At 43.5% G+C, this 27101-nt stretch overlaps 1 protein-coding gene and 1 pseudogene across 5 annotated transcripts in view; one reads left to right on the top strand and one right to left on the bottom strand.

Annotated features, from left to right (window-relative positions):
- Positions 1-27101, top strand: part of Rapgef2 (Rap guanine nucleotide exchange factor 2) — a 243942-nt gene that overhangs the window by 89559 nt on the left and 127282 nt on the right. For 3 of the 5 annotated variants that reach the window (XM_028880097.2, XM_037206675.1, XM_028880096.2), the window contains exon 4: positions 3068-3151. In XM_028880097.2, coding sequence (XP_028735930.1) covers positions 3068-3151 — 84 coding nt within the window. Of the gene's footprint in view, positions 1-3067; positions 3152-20233; positions 20246-20822; positions 20917-27101 lie in introns of those variants that run through there. The other 2 variants (XM_028880101.2, XM_028880100.2) reach the window with 2 other exon arrangements.
- Positions 6977-9109, bottom strand: LOC114700476 (annotated as a pseudogene).

The following is a 27101-nucleotide window of genomic DNA, read 5'->3' as shown; positions in this document are numbered from 1 at the left end:
CTGTTTATCCACAGAGGCAATGTCTCTCTGTGTAAACCTAGCTGGCCTAGACTCTCCTGCCTCAGCCTCCTGGTGTGCGCCGCCATGTGTGGCTTGACACTGTGTAAACCCAGGACTGTTTCCTGCTGCTACTGCAGTCCTACATTGTTCTTTACAACTCTGGTTGCATTTTAAAAGGCAAATTTTTCACTTCACATGTGTAAAAGTCAGACCCTCTGGTAACAGCTGCTCTAAGCATAGACTGTAAGATCAGAGACTCAGTGTAGCCAGAGGCTTTTCCATTCTGCTCGGTCCCATAGCCCCTTTTAAAATAATCACTCAGAGGCTTAATATTACTTATAAATGTTTGGCCGATGGCTCAGGCTTATTACTAGCTAGCTCTTACATCTTAAATTAACCCATTTTTATTCATCTATGTATTGCCACGTGGCCATGTCATTACTGGTCTGCTGACATGTTTTTCTCTGGGCAGCCGGCTGGTGTCTACTAGACCCTGTCCTTGTTCTCCTGTATCTCTGTTTGGATTTCTCACCTGGTTCCATCCTGCCTTGCCATAGGCCAAAGTAGCTTTATTTATCAACCAATGAGAGCAACACATATCCACAGCGTACAGAAGGCTATCTCACATCAACTCAGAATGGCTGATATAGTGCTTTGAGAGAGTTAGGAGGATCTAATAGAAACCGATTTTTAGACATGGTATTTTGCAACAGGGAATTTTCACAGTGGAAAGTGAACACGTTCTGTAGAGGATGGATACCAAACAAAGAAAGGAGAGGTTGTTTTTAGCTCATGCTTTCCAGGACATCTTTAAAATAGGATGTACTATTTTATATTTTTAGTTATTACGAGTTTACTACAGCAAAACCTTGAATCGTAAGAGGAGCAGTACAACAGTAAAGAAGTCGTGTCTGTCTTGGCACGAAGTAAGTGGTCAGTATACTCAGTAAGTGCTTGTTGATGGCATGATCTCTGCAAATGCCTTCTCCAAAAGCATGGCTTCTGCAGGCTAGCCCTGGAGTCTCTTGGGAAGAGAACAACTCATCTCTATTACCTTTAGCTCATCTGCGATGGACACTGCCGTTTGTTCCATCATTGCAACAAAACAGAGAGAATTAGCAAGGAGAGGCTCATTCCATCTCACGGTTGCTCACAGTCACTGCTGACAGGCCTGTGGTGAGGTACAGCATATCCTGGTGAGGTACAGCATATCCCGGTGAGGAATGGAGGCTGAGAAAACGGTTTCCTCTGTGATGGCAAGAAACAGAGAGACCAAGTCTCATAGCCTCTCCCTTCAAGGACACAACCCCAGTGACCTAAAGTCTGCTTTCTAGGTCACACATATTAAAGATTTCATCACCTCCAGCAGCATCAGGGTCTTAGGACAAATCTTCAACACATGGGCCTTTGAGGGGTGCTTATCCAAACTAGAACAGCACCTGTCAGGCAAATTCAAGTCAGTGATAGTGATTGAGACCCGTTCTCTAATTTCCATATCTTTAAATCTGCGCCATGGATTTCCTGATAGGAAGAGGCAAACCTAATTATAGAGTAATCAGTGGGTATTCAGGGTGCCCGAATACCTGCTGTCGAGGTATTTCATCCGCTCTGAAGGCAGGTTGCCTGTCAGTGGTGTGTGTGACGGGTGACAGGAAGACTGTGTCGATAAACTTCCCTCTGACTTGGTCTGTACTAATTTGCCTTTAGCGGTGACAGACGTGAGATCACCGAGAAGCCAGTCACTGTTGCATTCTCTGTGTCACCACAGACCTCGGTGTCATGTGTGATACTTTTAGAAGCTGGGCTAATTATTATTTGTAGGCAGTCATCATTATTCATTTGATCTTGCAGACTTCCGCAAGGCTATGTGCACAGCAATAAACCTCACTGTCTTACGTTTTTAAGATCTCATTTCCTTGGGGGCTAGAGAGATGGCTCAGAGGTTAAGAGCACTGCCTACTCTTCCAAAGGACCCAGGTTCAGTTTCCAGCGTCCACATGGCAGCTCACAACAGTCTCCAGTGACTCCAGTTCCAGGGCCTTCAACACCCTCCTCAGGCCTCTGCAGGCTCCAGGCTAACATGTGGTGCATGGACGTACAAGTAGGCAAAAGACCCATACACATAAAATCATCAAAATTTTTTTTTTTATAGCTTAAAACAAAGATTTCATTTCTCTGTATCAACCTGTTTCTGATAATGGTAACATTGTGAAAGCAGATTAAAATGCATTTATAAATTTCCTTTTTTCTCTTTTCTGATACAATGTTTTATCTTTTGTTATCAGAAAAAGTTGAAACTAGTTTTGAGCCTAGCAAAGGGTAGTTTTTGCCCCAAACTAGAAGGTAATAATAGTACAGTTACCTTCTGCTGAGAAGATGTGATGGTTAATATTGTCACCTTGTCAGATACTACTTACGTTCAGGATTATTTAACAGCACGCCCCCCCCCCCCCAACTGTGTATGGTTAAATTGAAATGTCCACTACTAGGGGGTGGTTTGTGTCAGGCAGAGATGATGTCTGTACAGCAGAGTCTCCCCATAGGAGAGATTATTTCCACAAAGGAAGGAAAGTTCAGAAGATTATACTTTTTTTGGTAAGAGGGAGTAAATAAGTAAGCATCTGACTGGCTATGCACTTACATACATGAGGAAACTCAGAATGCTGTTTGTGATGGAGAAGTGTGAGAGAAAGGTAGAGAAAAGCTTGACTGGACTGAGTTCTGTGCAAGTTGGTGTTTTTTCTTTCACTGAAGCAAGTGGAAGTAATTCCTACTCAAAACATTAGATCGAAAAATAAAACCTGGAATGACAGGTGCTGATAGATGTAAGGAAAATTAAAAATACTTAAATAAACCAGCGGGTGTCTTTAGCTTATGTTTTAGTGGTAATAACGTTTAAGAGCACCTCTAATACTCGGTAATAAGTATTTCAATTATGTCGTATGCTGGCGCCTTTTGTGAGTCTGGGTGCAGTAGACGGATTGCTATACCATCTGCTATATATATTTTGATTTTTGTTGCTGTGGATTGTCATCTGATTTCTGTTTCCTTTGTCTTTTTTTTTCAGTCCTGATGATATTGGCACCTGCTGGTATATACTCCTTTCTGGTTCCGTGTTCATTAAGGAATCCATGTTTCTTCCAAGGAGCAGGTATGGTGTAGACGTACAATGCAATGATCTTGAAGCTCTTTCTGCAGAATTGAATTATTTCGCCCAATCACTCTGCTGATACAAAGCAAGGCAGTGCTTTGGAGTTGTTACACTACGTTTTTGTTTTCTTTTTTTTCCATATGCTTGTTTTATGTCATAAAGACTGTTCTAATTTCCTTAGCAAGGAATGGGTGAAAACGTGCTGGTGACATGAAAATTTGCTGAATGACTGTGTCAGCTGTGTTTTGGGACACTTTTGTTCATCGCAAATAAAATTAGTTTCAGGTTGACTTTGGTAAAGAAGAACTAACCTGTGGGAAGCAGTGGTACAAACCTCTGAGGACAGCTGAGCATGTTCACTGAGGTCACAAGGGACTAGAAATGGAGCCAGAAACTGCCTTTGACTTCACTGCCTCTAAGGACCATATGGCCTCTCCTCGGCTCTGCATCTGTCTATAGATTGGCTTTGTGCTTCCTCTCCCCGTGACTTTGGCGTGCACGTGTGATGACTGTTGATTTATGACCTTGTGTCGCTAAGATTTACGCGGTTTGACTGTTTTCCTTAGATACTTTAGGATGTAATCAGATTGGCTTAGCTGGGGCAGGCACGCACCTCTGGTCCAATTAATTATGGCCAGAAAAGCTCATCTCCTAAAACATGCCCATCTGTGTTAAGGTTAGCTACGGCGTTTCCGGAGAGATTTCTTTCTTTCTGATTATGAATTTATCACAAATAGCCTTTTATTTGGTTTTAACTAAGTATTTTATGTTATTAAATATTTAAATTGGTTAAAATATAATCTCATCTTTCTGTCACCTAACTTCTCTGCATTCTGGTTAAGTAATTTTGAAAGGATTAGGGTAATGTTAAGAATTTAATTTAGAGGCTGGGGAGAATGCTTGCTGCTCTTTCAGAGGACCCAAGTTCGATGATTTCCAGCCGCCATGTCAAGTGATCACAGCCACCTGTAACTCTACCTCCAGTACCCTCTTCTGGCATCCATGGGCACCTGTACTCATGTGCACATACGTGCCCACCGTGTCCTGCATGCATGGCCCGGTCCTGGGAGTCTGACTGGGATGACCAGGGAATGAAGAAAGCATAGATGTACACACAGACCCCAACAACAGCCTGGTCACCCGAGTGTGTTTACTATGTACAGCCCAGGAAGGAGACGTTAGCTGGTGTTGGAAGGAGGTCTCTGTAGGGGGGCAGCGTCAGGTTGGAGTCATCTGCGAGGAGCAAGCTGCAATTGCTAATTTTTGCACATGCCGGTCAATTGTGTGTAATCACTTTTACGTGGACCAGAAGGCTTTGCCAGTTCCCAGGAGTCTGAGGCATTGGTTCTTGTCAGTAATGCACATTCATTCAGTACATCATCCACTCTACACACTCACTCAAGGCTTCCTCTGCTCTCCACACTCTCACACAGACAGGCATATAAGTTCACATAGATAAATAATAAATGAGCCTTGAAACACTTATTTACAGATGGGAACTTTTTTTTTCCCCATAAAAAGTTAGATCCAGTAGAGCAGGGAGATAGGTTTTATCCTGTAGACTAAGGCTGGCCTGGAAGAGGTGACAGAAAGGGACAGGGTAGGCTTGACGGCCAGAGAGCAAGTAGAGGAAAGTGAGGTTTGCATGCCTCTTTGCCTTCTGCTTCCCAGGGTCAGACTGGCAAGCTTACTCTTGAGAAGATGACCCGGTGGAGGTGGGAAGCCTGTTTGTTTGCTGTTCTCACGGTAGTGATCGTCAAAATAATGAGGCTGGTGTTGGTAGTGCTATCCCAGGACTGCTTGTAATAGTAATATTATGGTGATAAAATGATTTTAGAAAATCCAAATAGCCAGCGTTTTATACTGAACCCAATTTGCTAAGGACCGTTTAAAACACTTGTCCATGTTAAAGTCGTTGGATTTTGCTGTTCTGCTTCACATAGCTTGGTACGGGCAGGGCTGTTTTGGCCGCGTAGGGATTTACACCTTCTAGGAGTCAGCCTAGCATGCTTGTGGGTTCGAGGAGTGACTCTAGGAATTCTCTTCCCAAAGGAAGGGCGGATAGCTGGTGAGCCTCTTTTTCAAACAGGGCACGGCATTTCATCCCTCAGAGTGTCTGACTTACACATCTAAACTTGTGCAGGAAAACCCCAGTTAAACTCTAGGGTATTTGTAAAGGTTATGTGATTTTGGTGTAAAAAGAAATTACGAATGAACTAGCTATATACATTTTCAAAAGAAAAGGAGTTGGTTCCTTGAAATCTCATCCAAGATGGTCATTCTTCAACGTTCTGTTTTCTATTCTAAACCTCTTTTGTGAGTGTGTGGGGGTGATGTGTGCATGGGTGGTCCTCATGACTAAGAACAGTTTTTGCATAAAATTTTCCATCTTGTCTGCATTGATTAAAGTGTGTGTGTGTGTGTGTGTGTGTGTGTGTGTGTGTGTGTGAATATTGCTTTATGACATGCAAACATCTTTATAAAGGGTTACTCTTGATAACTTTCAGTGTCTGTAACTTTCCACAGTTCAGTTCAGTAATTGTAAAGGGTGAATTTTAAATTTTACTACAAGTCCCACTATAATGAGTGTGATTTGGAGTTCATGCACGCTGAAGGATACCAATTAGTGGCCTCAGCGTTGTCATCATCATGGTGTGATATCTGCTGCACAATGAAACGTGTAGACGAAGCTCTAGAGCCCAGGAAGAGCCTGCAATGGCATCCTACCAGCCACCATCCGTCAAGTGACAGCTTGTTCCAGCTCCTGGAAGGAACCCAGTGTTCGGAAGGGCTGCTGCTCTGTAAGAGGAGGACTTGCAGTTCAGACCTGTTCTGGGAGCACATTGGACTTGGAGTATTCTGAAGGATGACATAAGTTACTCTCTCTCTCTCTGGCTGCATGTCAGATGCCCGTGAGTCAGGATTTTAATGGGATGAAGGAACAGTCTTGCAGACTGAGTGGCAGGCCGGGGGCTATATATAGGCTGTTCCTTCACGTTGCACCTGGTGGCGTTTGCCCTGCCCCAGCTGTTTGTTTCCTTGGGTGATGTTGCCTTAGGAATAGCTCTGAGCTGGTTTTAATAGGAAGGAGGCAGTGTGCAGGCTGGTGCCGTGATAAAGGTTGCAGGAGAGATTCATGGGTAGTTCTCTCTCTAGAATCTCTAGAAAGCACTGAGGTTCGATGTGGAGGAGATCCTCATAACAGCCCAGTTTTATGAACCTCGTTTTCAGTTAGTTCTTCTCACTTACACATCTTTTTTTTTTTTTAAATTTTCTTTTTCAAGTATGTTTATTTTCTCCAGGAGTAAAATTATTGAAAAGGTCAAGTCAAATTAATCTCAATAATAGTGCCAAACGCAACATACAAACTTTATTTAGCAAAAGTAGCTGGTAAAGTAAAACAGGCACTTAGGTTAAGGAAAAAAACTACAAGAAAAGTTATCTTTAACAACTTAAAATAACCTACTTGTGTAGATGTAACTAACCGTCTTATTAAATAAGAAACACAGAAACAATGTAAAAGAGAAAGCCGAGAGGTCAGAGCTCAGAGCTAAAATCTCACCCTTCTGCCTGCGGTGTCCCAGCTTCCTGAAAAGAGGGCTACTTCCTGTCTGTACGTCTTTTTTATAGTATTATTGTTCTGCCTTCTCATTGGTTGTAAACCCAAACACGTGACTGCCTCGTCACTGTCTGAATGTACCGCCCCCTAGGTCTTAAAGGCATATGTCTCCAATGCTGGCTGTATCCCTGAACACACAGAGATCTATGGGATTAAAGGCGTGTGCCACCACCGCCACACTCTGTCTATGGCTCTAATAGCTCTGAGCCCCGGGCAACTTTATTTATTAACATACAATCAAAATCACATTTCAGTACAATTAGAATACTACCACATACTTGTAGTTGCATTGATCTGAGCTCTCTTGCTGTGAAGAACACAGTGCATGCACAGGTATAGATGAAAGATTTGCATATTTTTCAAGTATTTACTGAATACTACATACGTGCACATATACATTAAATTTGAAAATGATTAGGTGATCCCAGCTGTACTTCATTTTTGTTGGTCTTTTGGAAGTCGTCGTCTAAAAGAGAAGGATTTGTGGTTCTGGCTCCTGAATCTTGTAATGAGCCCATCCTGGACTGTTGGACACCCAGTCTCCTCCACTCCTCAAGCCATCAGATGAGTTTTTGGTACTTGTTTGGAGAGTTCTCTGGGTAACACGACATGCTGGTACTTGTAGTGCTCATTGAAGTACTTGTCCGAGTAGTAGACCTGCTATAGGTCACCCTGCCGGTTCCTGGAGAAAAAAAACATAAAACAAAAAACAAAAAACGAAAGCAGGAAACAGGGCACAACTCTGGCCATCGCAATGACTCCACTTACACATCTTTTAAGGTCCTACCCTCTATAAAACAGAGCCATTGGTATACAGTATCTTTCTTTTCCTGCTTATGCTGTACAGAAGACCAGAAGCCATTAATGCCATTAGCTTTAGAACTTGGGAGGTGCTAAAATGATTGTAATGAAAGCTAGGAACAAGAGTGTTTTAGTTAGGGTTTCTGTTGCTGTGAAGAGACACCATGACCCCACGGCAGCTCTTACAAAGGAAAACATTTAATTGGGGTGGCTCACTTAGTTTCAGAGGTTCAGTCCATTATCATCATGGTGGGGAGCATGGCGGTGTATAGATAGATGTGGCCCTAGAGGAGTAGCTTAAAGTCCCACATCTTGCAGGCAACAAGAAGTCAACTGACTCACCGGGCAGTATCCTGAGCACAGGAAATCTCAAAGCCCGCCCCCACAGTGACACACTTTCTCCAACAAGGCCACACCCACTCCAAGAAAACCACGCCTCCTGTTAGTGCCATTCACTATGAGATTATGGAGGCCAGTTACATTCTAACTACCATACCGAGGCTTCCAGTATGTGGGGCTTAGCATCTAATTTACTAGGTTAATCTGTTTGGGTGCCTTACGTCTGCCTCTAGTGGGCACTGTATTGTCAGTGAAGTGCCGCCAAGATTGTGGGCTTGTTTCATGTGAGTTATTCTATCTCATTTTAGACTGTGCTTGATGGAGCCCAGATTCTTAGTCTTGTTTCCGTGTATTCTTTCCCCCCAAAAAACTGAATGAAAACTTGCATTGTGTGCTGCAGAGTGATCTCACACAAATCCTGGAGTATATGGAGGAAGCCTGTCATGTAACTTAGTTAAGTGAGGGAATTGTATAGGACACATGAAAAAAGATGCCTTGTGTCACGGAACAGTGGACAGCGATGTGGGGAACCTTTAAATATAGCGGTATTTTAATGCCTGTGGCATAATCAAAGGTAGCTCTTCCTGGAGGGGAAGCTTGAGTTGATTTATGATTTAGGCTGTTGGCAAGTGTTCAGAAAGAAGATCTGGACATGGCAAAGCCCACGGGTGACGGCACATAGAGGTAGGATTGAGGGAGCCCCCCCCCCAGCATTACCAGTAGCTTTAGAGGACGTAAAAGGATAGAGTCATTCTGCATGGGGTGGGAGAGCAATGGGCAGGTGAGGAAGTCGCAGAAACTTTGGTAGTGGTCGCATTAGTGAGAAGTCTGGTGTACAGACCTCAGAACTTAACCAGGAAGCCAGGACTGTCAGGGAATTCTGTCTCGGGCAGCATGAGCAGGAAGGAGGTTGGAAGGAGTGTGCACAGCATTTATTTGTGCCACGTTGACTGTGTCCACTTATAACGAGTGCCTCTCTTCATTCATACCAAACATCCGCAATCTTTAAAAATTAAAATTGTGGTATGCTCCTCTTACTAATCACATTTTAAATTAGAGCTGACGGCTCTAACGAGGGTAAGTGGAGAAAAAAGACATCTAGCTAATGAGTTCTGAGAGGCTGCAGCGCTGTTCTCACTGTGCTTCACGTGGCAAACAATGCCCTGCTTGAGTTGAAGATCGCAGGCACACTTGCGCATGCCAGTGCTACCTGATAATCAGTGGATTGCTCTGAGAACTCGCTAGCGTTTTAATGATGAAAGGGTGAGACAGTGGATGCACAGTTCTGTGCTTATGTGCTAGAGATCGAAAACAAACTTAAATGTTCTATCTTTTGCATAAAGAGCGATAGGATTTACTGTATTTTTCAAAGGACTCATTTATTAAAAATTATGGGATACCTATTAAGGGTGGACTGTGGCACTGAAAAAAATAACCCACTGGCAGATTATGTTGCAGAGGGGTGGCTTTATTAGATATGAAGTGTGTCCAAAAGGTATATAGGTATAAAGAGAGGTGGGGACTAGGGTTTGGAAAGTTGTGTTGGGTGTGTGTTAAGGCAAGGTTTATCCCCAGGTATTGGTAAAGGTCCCAATAGTACAAGATTAAAGCTTGGAAGGGTAAGACTGATTCTTGAGGAGAGATGAGGAGAGCAGCAACAACTACAGACCATCTTAGAGTTGTCCTCCTGGACTTTCAGAAAGAGACATAACGGCCATACACACCTTTCTTTCCCATGACAAGTGCCATTGGCTTTAAGATGAAGTGAAGCATCATGCCAGGAGTGTGGTTGTGCATACCTGTAATCCCAGCATTTGGGAGGCAAAGGTAGGAGCCTCTCTGTGAGGTCGAGATGAACTTAGTGAGTTCCAGGACAGTCAGAGCTCCATAGAGAGACCCTGAGCCAAGAAACAACAGCAACAAAAAGTGAAGTGTCATGCAGGTACATTGCTTAATGTTTCCTTCTCCTAAAGAGAAACCGTGGTTGTGCGTGTGTGAGTGTGTGTGTGTGTAAAATGTGTGCATGGAAGCCAGAGGGGTGATTGTAGGCAGTCTTACTCCTCACTTTCCACCTCCTATTCTGGGGCAGGGTCTCTGCTGGCTGCCTGGTTTGCTTTCAGCCCTCTTGTTTCTTCACGGCAGCACTGAAGTCACAGAGTCTGTCTGCTGCAGCTGGCTCTGTGACTAATCCAGTGGCAGTCCCCATGCTGATGTGGCAAGCACTTTCCTGCCTGAGCCATCTCCCCGGCTCTGACACTTAAACAAATCCTTATCTGGAATGGACCGCCTCCGCCGGTGGCAGAATTAGTTAGGCTGTGTAGAGCTGCTGATTTCAGGCATTAGGTCACACAGTTCATTGTCATATGTTTTTGCTGGAGCAAGTGATTCCAGCGTGCACTTTGTCAGTTAATGACAATAGTCAGGGGCGTGGGGGGGGGCGGGGCAGAGGAACTTCTTTTTTAACTTAAAAATGGTCGATTGGATCCATATCTACATATGTAAGAGTGTGTGTATAAGCGAGTCTGTAATAGAATTAAAGTATACACATGCATACACAGAAAACATTTCTTAGTGTGAGTTTGTGTGTCAGTCTGCCCCCTGGGTCAGAACTCTAATCTTATTTATAAATCGGTTTTAAAACCTGACCTGCCTGCCTTGCTGTTAATAAGGCTTTGTAGGTGAAGTATTATGTTTAGCAGATAGTTATCAAGAGTCAGCGCTGCATTTATTGCTCTTCCAGAACAACAACAACAACAGCAGCAGCAGCAACAACAACATCCCCAAAACCAAACCAAACCAAACCCAAACCCAACCAACCAACCAACCAACACGAGCAAAAGTCCTGATCACTGGGAAGGGCAGCGTTTGAGCAGTTTCGTGTCTTCTAAGGCATTCTTACCAGAAGAGTTATGAAAAATGATAGCGAAAGTGCCACAGCTGATGTCTGAAGCCCGGGTGCATTATTCCATCTTCACAAGAGATTCCACAGCCCCATGCTTAGCATAGCCTGGCCTCTGCCCTGCCCCTCTCGCCCGATCCTTGCAGTTTCTCTGCTTTGAAGCACGGCTGAGCGAGTGCCTCCTTCTGGGGCTGCTTCAGGTGAGGGGCAGACGTGCACAAGGGTCCTCTTGTTCTATCATCAGAGTCGGTAATTTCAAAAGAAGAAGAAGGTTTCCCGGGGGAGAAGGGCCAGTGCTTCAGGGAGATCCAGAAACATGGGAGTCCAGATGGGGCTTTTGGCTTGGCTAAGGGATGGCGTGGGGGCATACCCGGGAAAGCAGCACCCGTGGATTGTTCTTGCTGGTTCAGACCAGAATAGAAAGAGGAGAACTGAACCGGTGTGAGTGCAAGTGTCATCATCAGGAAATGTCATTGGGGTAGCTGGAAAGATCCCTCAGAGGTTAAGGGTTTGATTCCCAGCCCCTCAGGGTTGTCTGTAATCCATGTCCAGGGGATCTGACTCCCTCTGCTGGGCTCTGTAGGGACCAGCAATGCAAGTGGTTCACAGACAGACATGGAGGCAAAACAGCCACCAATAAATTAAATTAAAGGAATGACCCGCTGAAGAGGAACAGGAAAGGGACCTAAGGAACCATAAAGCCAAGAGGAGTGTGTTTCTTAGGATGAGGAGATGCTTGTGTGTGTGTATGTGTGTGTGTGTGTGTGTGTGTGTGTGTGTGTGTATTGTTGGAAATTATCCAGATGGAAGATATGGACAAGAGGAGAGCTGCTACTGAGCTGGCAAGACGTGTGTGTGTGTGTGTGTGTGTGTGTGTGTGTGTGTGTGTGTGTGTGTGTGCATTCAAGCATGAATATGTCCTTTTGAAAGTATCCCCCTTCAGTTTTGGGTTTCATGTGAATGGACATTAGTTTACAGATTTGGGGGTTCACTCTTTGTAAGTTCTGAAAAAGGGTGGTGCTAAAAATACAGTAGTCACCTAAAAATAAAGTTTGTGGAGTCCTCTGGATTCAGAATTACGTTTCTAAATGGCTCTGTCCCCTCCCTACAGATTACTTTAAAAATATTTGTAACAGTATCATGGTAACATTCTCTTCCAGGGGGGGGTATAATGGGGGGAGACATATTTCAATGACCTGTGGTTTTCTTTAATGCCAGAGTTACACAGAGAATAAGCCGTGAGAGGATGAGGTAGAAAAGGACACACAGGGCCGGTGAGAGAGCTCAGCTCCTGGAGGTGCCGAAGCCCTCTCTGTCTCGTGTTCAGTCCCCATTAGATACACAGAGCACTAGTAAATACAAGTTTAAAGCAAAAAAGAAGGAAGTAGCAAGATGGAAGAGAGAGCCCAGGGGAGCTCACTCCAAGTGTGTGTCGTGTGCCGAGTGCCCTAGCAGGCATCCGTTAGCCTACTGTGTTTGTTATAGCTTTGGTGCATAACTAGTGGGTGGGGGCTGGTTTTTCTCTTGGGTAGGGACCCCGGCATAGAGATCTAGGGTAGTTTCGTCGGGACAGCATGTACAAGGAGGCACCAGGCTATTTTCTTCCCTGACTGCTGTTAGCCCGTGGTTGTGGTTCTAAAGCAGCTGCAGGAGTTTGGTTGCATGTCTTGACTCAAATCACAAAGCAAGAAGAAAGAAAAGTAAGAAATGGACCTTTCCTGTGGTGATGCCCAAGCCAGATGCCTTAGGCAGAGTACCGTCCTATGGCCCTTCCGGCTACCTAGGACCCCAGGGTCCTGGGATGTGTAGTCTGTTACTCTGCAGTGAGCCGTGGCTCATGGAGTAGGAGAACTTGTCTCCTGTTCGGATTTCTCCGTTCCTGTGTGTTGTCCTCACTGTCTTCTCGACTTGATAGATCAGTCTTAACCCTCAGCCCTTGTTCATGCTTCTCATCAGCTTAGCACATTCTCTCAGGTCTTGCATCATCTGTGAGTCCTATGTGTCCTGCCTAAAGTTGACCAATGGCAGTGTCATAGGATTCCCCTGGCTGGCCCATGGTAAAGGTGTATGTTAAAGGCTTCAAGGAAATTCAGGGAATGAGTTCCAGATAAAGTGAAGAAAACATTGAAACCAATGTGACTGTGGTTTGAGGACAGTTAATTTAATTCCAGATGTGGTGTATCTGGTCTAAAATTAGAAATAAGATTCATTTCTACATTAAAGATGTCAAGTGAAATACATAGGGACACTAGTGCATATATTAAAACAACTTCTTTGGATATTAGTGTACTTTTTTGCTTTAGTATTAAAAAAAAGTCCTGAAATGTTCAGGAAAATAGTCACATTATTTGGACTGTTCTTTCTGCTTCTGAGTTGTATTCTGAGGTGATACCTGAGGCAACAGAGCAAAGTTGTTCTCTAGGGAGGGAGTTCAGTTGCTGGATCAGGCAGGGGATTGGGTTGCTATAACTACAGCACACAGATGTGCTGTACATATAAATACAGGCGTTTGTGGTGCTTGGAATCCTGGCATTGGTCGTGTCAGAGAGTGGCATTAAACAGGACTCCCAGGTTTGTGTGTATGTGTGTGTGTGTGTGTGGTTGGTTGATGCTGTACCAACCATTGTCACATGCTTGAGGGTCAGGGACTTGCTCTTGTCCACCCTTGCTATAAATGTGTGATGATTCAGTTTGTCACAGTTGTATTTCTCTTCCAGAAAAGTATCATTGTATTTATGAAGGTCTTAAGATGTGACATCTATCAGTGAAACACTGTATTGATTTTCTCTGTTAAAGATTTGAGTTGTGTGTCCGCGCTACTACTTGGAGAGGGCTTCACATCTCTGCTTTGTGTCAGCTGTTTTCAGAGGAGTGAGAGAGGAATGGTCAGATACTGTGTGACCTGTGTGAGTTCAAGGTCTGTCTTAAAATGTGTATGGAGAAACTAATTTTGTTTTTAAGGAAACAGGTACTTTGCATTAGACATTCTAATAGGAAATAGCATGAGTTAAGGATTTTGGTAAATTCCATGAAGTTGGGCTATCTTTACTAAAATAATATTTCCAGTTAGTCATAGTTCTGGGACAATGTATTTCATTTTATTATGAATTGAGGTGTGTGTGTGTGTGTGTGTGTGTGTGTGTGTGTGTGTAGAATTACATTTGACTGTTAACGTGACTATGATATATGTCCCACTCAAATTTCTAACATACTGCAAATTGTTTGAAAGCACTAGTTGGAACGAATAAAATAAAGCAATGGCTTAGATAAATAAGTGCTTCTTATATACAAATTTAAATATCATATCAATTCTTAATGTGCTTAATTACCAATTAGAACTGTACACTCACTATATTAGCACCATTTCCTTAGGTGTTTTCTTAATTTTGTTAACACAGTTATGACTATAAGATTTATTTTTTACAATTAAATGTAAAATAGCGGACATGCTATTTAGTGTCCATAAAACCTTTTTAAAATTATACTTTTGTTTTACTAAGAGTTCTCTAGAGGAACAGAACTGATAGAATGAATATCTATGTCTGTCTGTCTGTCTGTCTATCTCCCTATGGGATTTATTAGGGTGCCTTATAGGCTGTGGTCCAGCTAGTCAACAGTGGTTGTCTACCGATGGACGGCCCAAGAACCCAGTAGCTGTTTAGTCCGTGCGGCTGGATGTCTCAGCCGGTCTTCCGTCTATGCTGCCGTCTTGAAGAAGTGGGTTTTAATGCCAGAGAAGGGATGGACTTGCCTGCAGGAGTGAAGGCAAGCAGCAGGGAGCGAGCCTTCCTTCTTTATATACAGTCTTATACTGGCTGCCACCAGGAGGTGTGGCCCAGATTCAACGTGGATCTTCCCATCTCAAAAGATCTGAATTAAAAGTGGGTCTTCCCACTTCAAATGATTTAAGAAAAAAAAATCCCTCACAGATGTACCAAGCCACTCGGATTTTAATTAATTCTGGATGTAGTCAACTTAACAACCAACAGTAGCCGTTACAGCTTTTATCTTAAGATTTTTGAGTCAGATATTTTGGGATAAATTTTATTTTTTACCTTATTTATAGCTATAAACTACTGAGGTTATTAATGTGTAATTTCATTTAGATAATTATTTATTTATGCATTCATTTATTTGTGCATTTTGAGATAGGGTTTCATTAGGTAGCTCTGGCTGGTCTGGAACTCGCTAAATAGACTCGGCTGGACTTGAAATCACAGTTCCTCCTGCCTCTGCTTCTGCCTCTTGAGTGCTGGGATTAAAGGCGTGTGCCACTTCACCCAGCCCAGCATTAGTGTACTTTTAAAACCATTTTAGCTAATTTAAAAACGAGAGCAGTGGTCAAATTCTGTAGAACATTTCCCTTTGTTTTGTTGTGCTATGTGTGGCTTATAAAGATGAGCTTATGGTGAAGATAAAAAGTGTTTAAATGAATTTGGTTTACAAATAGGAGAAAATCAGATTAAGGTTATTCCATTTCAATAGATAAGATCTCCTGGGTAAACTGGGGGATGGGGTAAAGGGGGGAGGGGAACATGAGGGATCAGGATGGCTAAGTCAGGGGAGGGATGGAGAGGGAGAACAATGAAAGACATCTTGATAGAGGGAGCCATCATGGGATTAGGGAGAAACCTGGTGCTAGGGGAATCTCTAGGAACCCACAAGGGTGACTCCAGCTAAGACTCCTAGCAATAGTAGAGAGGATGCCTGACTTTACTTTACCCTGTAATCAGATTGGTGACTACCCTAATTGTCATCATAGAACCTTCATTCAGTAACTGATGGAAGCAGATCCACAGCTAAGCACTGGGCTGAGCTCCTGGACTCCAGTCGAAGAGAGGGAGGAGGGATTATATGAGCAAGGGAGGGTCAAGATCATGATGGGAAAAACCACAGAGATAGTTGACCTGAACTAGTGAGTGGGAGCTCATGGACTCTGGACTGGCAGCTGGGGAGCCTGCATGAGACTGTACTAGGCCCTCTCAATATGGTAACAGTTGTGTGGCTTGATGTGTTTGTGAGTCCCCTGGCAGTGGGACCAGGATTTATCCTTGATGCATGAACTGGCTTTTGTTGAAGCCTATTCCCTATGGTGGGATACCTTGCTCAGCCTTGATGCAGCAGGGCAGGGTTTGGGCCTGCCTAAACTTGGTATGCCAGACTTTGTTGACTCCCCAAGGGAGGCCTTACCTTCTCTGAGTGAATGGTGGGTAAGGTGGGGGAGATTGTGGGGGTGGAGGAGGGGAGTGGGTGAAGGGGAGGGAAGGGGAACTGTGGTCAGTATGTAAAATGAAAAAATAATTAAATGAAAAAGAAAGATTATTCCATTTCATTACTCTAAGTTAACTATGTATCTCAGTGTTGAATGGGAAATGATAAATATGAAAATTGTGTGTTTTCTTGTCACAGTGGTATAGATACATCTAAAGAAACACTTTGCTATAATTTAGAATCTTATTTCAGTTTTCTATATTGTCGCCTGATAATGAGTTTAACTCATATAATCTTTGGAGTCTCAGCCTTAAGAGTTATTGTGAAAAAGGTATTTCAGGTTTCTTACCAGACCTTAGCTCGTGTAAGTTAATGTGTGTGTGAAAGCTTCCTTGTGTCTAAAGCACATTTTCCATTGAATACCCAAGTAATCATAGGCCTGAGACATTGTAGAGAAGAGCTACGTGCTGACCACTCAAACCAGCAGTATGAGCTTTTGGAGAATGCCTGAGGGCCGTCAAGCCACTGGCATGAGAGGGTCTCTGGGAGGTTGGGTGTAGTTGGTAGGAGATAGCATTCCTACAGCAGGGTGTGCTGTAGTGATGGCTCCAGCTAGCATTCTTGGAGGACTGAGGTTGATGGGCCACATGGCAGAGTAACTCGCTAGATGCCAAGTGATGGCATTGGATGGTGGTTCAGTGATAACAGACAAGGGGGGACTTAGAGACGCCCCTGACACTTTTAACTTGGTTGTCTGTAGATGAACGGTGCCTTTGACTGCTCTAACCACATAATGAAGAAGTGAGGTGGGTGAAATGAGCGTGGTTTATTTTAGATATATCAAGTCACGTATGTTGACCAACAGGAGAACTGAGGGCCTGGGTAGGGCAGCTGGGTCACTGGTTCACTTAAAGGTAGATAGAGGGAGGTTTAGGTAAACAGAGACAGCAGAGGGAGAAAGAGGGATGGTATAGTTCTGTCTAAAGGCACCGGGACAGACTTTGACAGCTTTAAAATCACGCCTTCCAGTCCACCCCAGGCCAGAATTCCCTCCCTGCCTATCTTTGCAGGCCGTGCAGCATATTGCCAGTGCCAACACCAACGCCAGATTGCCTGGAGCTCATTGGATTTCATAAATGAGGGAGTGCGGATCTCCCAGAAAGTATTAATTTATAAATAATAGTTTGGATGGCTTCTGCTTTCGTCTTCTGTGAATGTTCATGCATATGTGTCTGTGTGGACAGTGTGTTTTCATTACCTCTGGGTGCTTTGGGATGGAATTGCTGTGTTATGTGCCGTCTATTGAACTGTATTGTGAACCACCACGCTGTTTTCCACAGTGGTTGTCATTGTTTGCATCCGTAATGGCCATTGAGATGTCTGGTTGCTTAATGTTGTCTCTGGTACTGTGCTGTGACATTTTATATCAACCGTTCTAATAGCTAATTTTTTTTTTCCCCATTGTGGTGGTTTTGTTTTGTGCTGGGCTTGTACATGTCAGGCAAGTGGTCCACTAGTGAGCTGTGATGACACTTGACTGAGATTTTTTTCCATATGTTATTGGCCACTCTTGTTTCTTCTTTGGTGAAATTAATTAAAAAATTTAAAATAAAAAAATGGATGTTTATTTTGGCTTGTAAGCATTTTGTGTATTCTGGATACAATTCTTTTGTTAAATATATTTTAGAAAAAGTTGCCTCAGTCATTGGCCTATTGACCTGCATTCTTCTTAATCTAAAGCCAAAGCTTTAAATTAAAAATATGTATATATTTATTTACATACGTGTGTGTATGTGTGTGTGTGTGTGTGTGTGTGTGTGTGTGTGTACATACACAAAGGCACAGAGGAGTTAAAGGACAGCCTGTGGGAATCAATTCTCATCTTCCACTATGTGGGACCCAGGGATTGAACTCAGGTTTTTTGGGTTTGGCCATATTGCTGGAGGCTTTTAATTTTTATTGAGATCTATTTTCATCAAAAATCTCATTTGTTGCCGGGCGGTGGTGGCACACACCTTTAATCCCAGCACTCGGGAGGCAGAGCCAGGCGGATCTCTGTGAGTTCGAGGCCAGCCTGGGCTACCAAGTGAGTCCCAGGAAAGGCGCAAAGCTACACAGAGAAACCCTGTCTCGAAAAACCAAAAAAAAAAAAAAAAATCTCTTAGCCGGGCGGTGGTGGCGCACGCCTTTAATCCCAGCACTTGGGAGGCAGAGGCAGGTGGATCTCTGTGAGTTCGAGGCCAGCCTGGTCTCCAAAGCGCGAGTTCCAGGAAAGGCGCAAAGCTACACAGAGAAACCCTGTCTAGAAAAACCAAAAAAAAAAAAAAATCTCATTTGTATTTTGTACTTTGGTGTCCTGTTTATGACCTCTTAACCCGACGTTATAGTTTTCTTAGGCTTTTCTTTTTTCCTAAAAATTTAATGTTAGCAACTTTTCCACTAGTATCTGAGATTCATTTTGAGTTAATTTTTCTGAGTGGTTTGAAGCTTCTTATTTTTGCCTGTGGAATGCAATAGTTTCAGAAACATTCATTAAAAGAATATTTACAATCTTTTCATGTATGTACGCGTGTGTGGGTGTGCATGTGTGAGTCAGAAAGACGACTTTTGTTGAGTTGATTTTTCTCCTTCTACCTTTATGAGGGTTCTGGCCATAGAACTCGAGTCGCAAGACTTGTGTGGCTCCTGTCTGAGTATCTTGCCCTGCCCCAAAGGAATATTTCTTAATTTATTGAATTATCTTAACATGTTTTTTAAAAACCACTGAATTAATTGTAAAATATTTACATAAAATGTTTAACTAAAACAAAAACAAGAAAAACGAAAACCATTTAATCCAATCTTCGGTCCTTCTGCGTGTGTCTGTGTTTGTCTACTTAATGGCACATTTGTGGTAAACACCAATTTTGTTTTTTGTCAGAATCATTTTTGTAGCTCTGTCTTCCCATAAAGATTTAAATCAGCTTATCAAGAATGATGGTTAGGATCTGATTGGATTACCTGGACTGATGTCAAACACCAGCTCTCCAGACCATGAGCAGCGTGGTGTGTCTTTTTATTTCAGCCTTTAGACATTTCCTTTCAAATATAGTTTATGCATACTCATATTATTCTTTTTTTTTTTTTTTTTTTTTTTTGGTTTTTCAAGACAGGGTTTCTCTGTGTAGCTTTGCGCCTTTCCTGGGACTCACTTGGTAGTCCAGGCTGGCCTCGAACTCACAGAGATCCACCTGGCTCTGCCTCCCGAGTGCTGGGATTAAAGGCGTGGGCCACCACCGCCCGGCTTACTCATATTATTCTTAATCCTAGGCTTTTTAATGATAAATCACAGGATTTTATCACTTCAGTCTCTAAGAGAAACTCTGAAATGGATAAAACAGTATCAGCAGTGTTGCCTTTTGGTAAAATTGGAACAGTCAGTTTACTCATACCACAAGTATGTGATTCATGAGAAAAACCCTTACTGCCCTCAGCTGAGTTAAACAAATCGGCATTTAATTACGCGCCAGCCTTGTAGTAAATTGTGTGTATGTGTGGATGTTCTTTTCCTTGTTTCAAACAGGTTTTGCTTAGGTCCTGTCTTACAATGACACTAATTTTACACATTTTACCTCATGAAATGTGCTAGATTTGCTAGGTGGCTGTGATTTGATGCCTTTCGTGTAAATGTGTTTCAAGACTGAGGTATTTGGTTTTCATTCCTGAAATGATACTAGGTTCTTACTGTTTTACAATCAATCTGAGACACCCATTGCCTCAACTACCCCTTTTAATGGATGAATTACATAGTTCATAATGTATTTTCCCGTTTGTTGTTTCTTCAGGGAATTTTTATAAAAAATCAGTTTGTAGATAGATATTGGAGCTGAGCTGCCTTCTCTGCTCGACTCGATGTGCCCAGCTTTGCACAGTGCAATGCTGAGCGGTAGAAAGCCATTTTGTTACAGCCTGTGTCTCCATGCTGAGGGCAGAGTCTGCTATGGACCATAACTTTTCAAGAACCGGTCGACGGACGCCTGTGCCAAAGCACAGCGATCAGCAGAGACCTGTTTGTGCCACTGTGTGGAGGGATAGCAGCAGATCAATTTAGCTGAGCTGTCTGTCGGTAGCAGATCCGTCACGGGGACATAGGCACTACCAAAGTGTAGCCCTCACGCCACTGTCCCAGGCTGGTGTAGGTTGTGGTAAGAGAGAAATCTGCTCTGTACAGCCCAGGACAGCTGAGGTAAGAACATCTTTTATCTCTGGTAGGGGGAGAGCAAGAGCCAGACGGCCTCCTCCTCCTCCTCCTCCAGCTCTGTCCATCTGTGATGATGTAAATGTATGCCCGTCTTTACTACACTAATCCCTCAGGCTGGTGTACAATTCAGCTTCCTTTTGGTGGAGATCAACCAGTTCTTAGCACTGCTTTCGTATATGTTAATAACAGAAATTGCAGCTGCAGGCGCGCGCGCGCGCGCACATGTTAGCATTTGACCTTGAAGACTCAGAGGAGAGCAGACACTGCCGATTTCCTTCCTTGTCCTTGATTTACAAGAGCAGATAATGAATTAATAGAAATTGATAAAGAGCGTCTGTCAGGCAGCTGCTGAGGTCATGAGACTGGTATGCGGAAAGAGTGCCCATACAACGTGCGTAATACATAATGCAGCCCCGAGAGGTGGGTGGGTCATGGGAGCAGGAAGCGAGCCTAAGAAGGAATGTTGGCCCAGCTAGAGCCACAAGCCAGGAGCACATAGGCTCCCCAGCAGCTAACAGGGAAATGGGAGCGCTTGCCGCCGCCGCCGCCGCCGCCGCCGCCGCCGCCGCCGCCGCCGCCGCCAAGACGGCTCCCCTAGACGGCGGCAGCACTGTTGCTGCTGTCCTGGGGCTTCAGAGACATTGAAGACAGTGCAGGTTGGATTTTTAGAAATTAAGATGTTCATATTGCAAATACCAAATGCTTAATACTTCTTCTTAAGTAGCTGCGACTACGGAGGGGCTGACCGGAGGGTGGGCCAGTAGGTGGAGCACAGTCAGAAGCCCTTCCTTGTTATTTTTCTACGTGCTGCTTTTTTGTAAGTCAAGGTGATGTGACGTGCTGGGCTTCCCTGTGCAGAGGAGCAGCGCTCTGCCATTGAGTGCCTGGTGGCGGTGGACCGCTTCTAAACCAGCCAGGGAAGGTTTCTAGGGTGCCGCAGTGGGTGTCTAGTTTCCAAATACTTAGGGGATCTTAGCCACTTGGTCCGTTGTCTTGGCACAGTTTGTAATTCAGACACACACACACACACACACCACACACACACACACACACACACACACACACACACACACACACACTCTTTGTGTGTTACTTGATGTATGATTTCATTTTTAAGTGCCTGCTAATTTTTGAGTGAAGCGAAACATGAAAACGATAAAGTGTATTTTTATGACAAGCTTTTCAACTACTTTCCTGAGTTTTCTTGTGACGTAGCGGATGAAATTAATGGCTTCACCAGTTGTTCAGGGGCTGACTGCTTGCCACCATACTTTGTAACTTTCTCCCCCCCCCCCCCAAAGCCATCCATAGAGAAGTTGATTTTGGTGTAGGAGCATCAGTTGGTTATGTACCTTTTAGTCAGTTACTTCGATTTTTAAGGAGAATAACGAAATTCAGTAACTACCACTTTCTAGAAATGAAGAGATGGAGGAACGGTCTGTGTTGCCGTTTGACGTTTGTAGTCACTGGGCGAATGTGGATTGCCTTTCAGTCTCTGTTCACCGCTGTGCTGGATCTTCTGGTCCTACACTCTGACAGGAGTGAGTTTACATTCGGATGCAGCACTTGCATTCCGCCAAGCAGTTCTGACGCACACAGGAATGCGGAGGCCCGTACACAGGGCAAGGTTAGGGGCACTGCCAGAGGCGGCTTCTGTACCCCGCTGCTGCCTTTTTCAGGACACTCACGCTCTTAGAAAGTGCTCTTGACCCAAGTTGGGAGAAAATGTGCTGACAGAAACCCCGGGTCGGCTGGCCTTAACAGCTTCTGCGGCCACCTATCCTGTGCTTCGCTGCCCATGGGAGTTTGCACAAACTAGGTAAGATGGACTTTCTCAAGTGTGTGTGCTTTTCTGGTTATGAACTCGAGGGACTAGATCTAGCAGGCGATTACAGATAGTAATTTTTGGTTGCCTGTTTTGGATGCTAGAATGTCATGTTATTTGCACCTGTAAAAACATTTCCCTTAGTTTATTTTGATTTGAAGAACTGAGTTAATTTTTTAATGTTTAAATGGTTCTGTGCAAAACATTCAAATGGGATGACCCTGTGGACCGCTCTGCTGTGTGCTGATCTGCGGGTGGCCTTTCTATGGATGACTGTTGGGGGGGGGGGGGCTTACATGTTTTTGTTTTCATAAGGAAGAGGGAGCCAGCAGTCTGACAAATGTGGACCTGTGTAACTTTTAGCTGTCACCTTGTGGCTGTTTAATATCAAAGATGATAAGGATGTTCTGCAATTACATTGAGGCGAAGAGTTGGAAGCCAAGTCGGGCAGTGTGTTGACACAGAACAACTTAGAAGGATTTAAGACAGGTTACAGTGATGTCATGAATATTCTTTAAACACACCATACTTTTTCCACCTTGACAATCCCTCTTCAACCTCATAACAGCTTGTCAAAAGCCAGTGTCTAGGGTGGAACAGGGCCAACAGGTGTTTGAATGTTAAAGCCGAGGCTTATCAGCAACTTGACTGGCCATGTGTGCGTGCTCTGGCGCGTGCGCGTGCGTGCGCGCGCACACACACACACACACACACACACACACACACACACACACTGATTTTTGTTTGTTTGTTTGTTTGTTTTACGCACAGGTACACATAAAAACTGAAACCATTACAAGACTGGGATGGCTTTTAAAGTATTTTAATTCAAATTTAAACAAAACAGCTCTATATCTTTAAAATTCAAAGCAGCAGCAGACAAGGACCTCAGGGCAGGTTGGAGTCCCAGCAGTGGCTGCCGGAGGACACTTGGTTTGTATGGATTTGACATTCAGATCTTTGGGTGTTTTCATCTGACCTGAGGCTCTTACTGCACGATGTGATTTTGCTGAATTTGAATTGCTCTGTCAATTGCAAATGCTGAGTGGCCTTTTCCCCCCGCTCAGCTGGCTGGTAAGTGGGGCTGGCCATTGAGATCTGTCTCTCTCTGAAAGCCAGCTCTGCCTGTCATTGGGCTGCAGCTCTCTGAATGCTCATCTGCCATTGACTGTCAACTACCTAATAAACAGTGGCTGTATTTGGGGAATATATTGTAAATCCTTACGTTTAAAGGGCTTATGTTGGCAATACCAATTTGTGTTACATGTCCAGTGAAGGCACTAAGAGGAGAGGGCAGCAAAATACTATACATGTGAGAAATAACACGGGAGAGTCTTCCGCATTGGCCATGGAAAAGGAAAAATGGGATTGTGTTGAGTTAAAGAAAACATAGGTACAGTTGATTGCTCCGAATAGCCATTGAGTATTTGTTATATGTGTTTACCCATTTCTCCCCACTTCTTACGGTCACGGGTGGGGTGCTGTCACTTCAACACGATATGACCAGTGGAAAGTGGTTGCTCAGTGCTTCTCAGTAGTGTGGTTCTGTCTCAAGCAAGGGAGGTGTTTTTTTTTTTTTTTTTTTTTTTGGCTGGGGAATAGGGTGGACAGGCAGGACTTGAAGTGGTAGGCAGGTCCTCTGCCATCCCCAGTGCCGTTTCTTACTCAAGTCCTAAGTGTAAAGAAATCCAAAGCCACGAAAACAAACAAGCCAACTGCAAGGCTTGCGCTGTCCCCTTTCTCGGTCCTCAGTGACCTCCCACTTTCTTTCTCTATGAATTTGCCTATTCTAGATAATTCCTCTAAGTGGACTTCTGTGACCTGTGAGTTTCTGTGACTGGCTTGCTGTCCCGCGTGTGAGATTTTCAAGGTTCATTCGCTTTACGTCATGTGTCAGTTCTTCAGTCCTTTCCGTGGCTGAATGGTCCTCCGTCGTGGGCTGCCCGTGGTGTCACGCAGTTGTGTTCCCAGCACTTTGGAGGCTGAAGGCAGGAGGATCGTGAGGTTGAAGCTAGCCTGGGCTGTGGAGCGAGACTGTTAACCAGCGACCCCTTGAAATCTATTTTATTTATTATGTATATAATAGTGTTTGTTTGGATAGTAGAGTTGTTTCCACTTGTGCTCATGGCGAAGTATGTTGCTGTGAGCTCCGCTGTACAGATAGTGGGAGTCCCTGACTCCTCTTCCCTAGCACCGAGGCTGTAGACATCACTGCCACAGCCTCAGAATTTTATAAGACGGTCTCTAGGGATCCCAATTCAGATCCCATCAGTTCAGTTGGGTAAATCCCAATTGGAAGCATCTCTGTAGCCCAGCTGGCTGTTGGATAAAGAAGACAAATGCCTTGCTTTGATATATTTTGAGGGTGCTAGCCCCTCTCCTTTAGCATGTTTGAGAAATTAACCTGGTGGAGAATGGTTTCTCCTGTTAGCCACTTTGTGATGATGTCCGCAGGACGTGGCTCTGAGTCTTGTGCCTACAGGGTTTGTCAGCTCCCCTGCAGCTCATATCCCACAGACCCTCCTGGGCATATTTTATACAGTGTGAACTTTGCATCCCAAAGCAACAGGGTTTGTGCAACTCAAAGCCCCGAAAGTTCTGGAAACTAAGCACTGGTTGGTAAGAGGGTTTGCCGTGTAGAATAGGATGTGGAGGCATTGATACAAGAACTGTGCATACCAGAAATGATACGTAGTTTGCTAATGTTAAAGATGGGGATCCATCTTCACTTGCTGAAGTTTGTGAATAATTTTGTGGTAACATGTTTTGATTTTTCTTATCAAGTATTATAGGGCCATTGTATGCGCTACAAATGTTTATGATTTCTTTACTGTGCTACATTTTCAAAAGAAGCAGCCATGTTTATAAAGTTGTCTAGGCCTGAAATGGAATAAAATATGACAACTGATAGTCTCACAGGGGCTTGCTTATTTATTTGGAGGCGTTGGCAGTCAAACCCGGGAGGTGCTCCTGCTAATTACACATCCCACACTGAGCTGCACAGCAGCCCCTTTCATTCATTTTAGATTTTAATGTCGTGTTACTTAGTAACAAACCTTAAATATACAATATACGTTTTTTACTTAGTCATGTAGTAGGATTAAAGTGATGATATTGGTAAGCCTGTTGTGTATTTTAATAATATATCAAAATTATTTTTCACAGTGTTGAATACCATGAAGCCCCGAGGCTGGCAACTGGAATCACTTTATTCTTGGAGAGACTGTATCTTACCTCTAAGACAGTCCTAGAACTCTCAAATTATGGCTAGTCTCAACTAGTCAGCTTGCTCTAGGGATCCTCTGACCTGGCCTTCACCAGCACACCCACGCAGCCTGCGCAGTGGGTTCTGGGATTTGAACTGTAGTCTTCTTGCTTGCATAACAAGTACTCTAACCACTAAGCCGTCTCTCCAAGCTCATTGGCAGAATTTTTCTGCTTCAGAAGACACGCTACAATGTATATGTTTGAGTGTGTCTAAATGTATGTTCAGGTGTTTTTAAAAGTGTTTTTCAATGATGTTACCTGTGATTCTGGTTTTGATCTTCCCTAAAACAAGTTTTAAGCCCAGAAGAACATAACTGATGACCCTACTCTGACCGGTGATCTCATGTAAATGAGTAAAATTAACAGACGGAAGTGGTCAGAGTGACTAGCGATCACATAGAATACTTTCCTGTTTTCTTCTTCATTTTCATAGCTTGGTTCCTAGTATCTGAAACATTGTATGTCATGGTGTAAGGGCCTTATAAAAGGAACAAGGATTTCCACAGAAATAGCTCAGAATGCATAATGAACCTGAGGGATGGGGAAGTGTTCAGTTAAAATTAGTTATTGGGAAGATTTTTCCCCCCTAAAAGATGTTGTGGTGTGTGTGCTGTGGGCTTTCATTGTGTCGTAGAGAGAAGAACAGATGTTTACTATTTGCAAGAAAGTTGGAGAGCTGGAGATTATCATGTTAAGTAAAATAAACCAGTCTCAGATAGACAGATGTCCCGTATTTTCTCTCAGATGCAGAATCTATATTAAAAGCACAAAACACAAGAAAGGGTACAATAGGAAGCAGATAGAGGGAGTGGGGACCGGACAAAGTACGAGGAGGACAGACAGATAAAAGTGCACATGTATGTGTGGAGGGAAGCCTAGTTCTGGGTGTGTTTGTTTGTTTGTTGTTTTGTTTTTATAGTTACTGTGTGTACTAAGCAAACGAAATAGAAAGATTACTAAAACACATACATCTAACATGGTGAACTCTATATTCAATCTACATTGAAGCTTTTAAAATTGTTTTTAGAAGGAAAGGAGAGTTTTTGGAGTAGTGAGTGGGTAGAGACAGGCAGTTCATGGATGGAGAAGGCAGGTCCGAATCACCTTGGTACACCGGAGTCCTAGTTTGTAAAGAGACGGTCAGAAAAAGAAAACAAAGCAGTCTTCTCTGGGTTAGAGGGGAGTTCCCAGGGATGGGGTAGAGGAGCCTGTTGGAGTTCCCTAGGGGAGAGCTTTCCAGGAGACAGTTCTTGTACACGTCTGTGCACACCACTCTGTACTCACGAAGAGCGTCCACCATGTGGATTTAAAGCCCTTGACACCCCTGTGTTGGCATCTCTTTATTAAAACACTTAGAATAAGTTGATCAGGAAAATTAGAAAAGAAATACATTCCCAAGTAAAAGTAACATTGAGTTCAAGCATGCTAACTTAGAAAAAAGGGATTGACTATAACACATACTTTGTAAACATTTTTGCAGTTCATGATTAGGCCATTTCTGTCTCTATTGAAATATTCTAAAACTACCTCATTAGAAGGATTTTAAACAGTCCATCACAAACCATGTTTTTATCAATTCGTCTTTACTTACATGATTAACTTGAAAACAAATTTCCAGAAAACATAATTGAAATTTAGGAAATTAAATTATTTTGTTTTGTATAGTAGTGACTAAAGATGTCTATAGTGTGTAGTTTTTGCAATTAAAAATGTTCTGTAGTTGGAGGTTAGCTTGAATTCCTAATTCAT

Source organism: Peromyscus leucopus, chromosome 6, assembly GCF_004664715.2.
Source record: "Peromyscus leucopus breed LL Stock chromosome 6, UCI_PerLeu_2.1, whole genome shotgun sequence".
In the NCBI taxonomy this organism is placed as follows: Eukaryota; Metazoa; Chordata; class Mammalia; order Rodentia; family Cricetidae; genus Peromyscus; species Peromyscus leucopus.
This window is presented reverse-complemented; position numbering and strand designations above follow the sequence as displayed.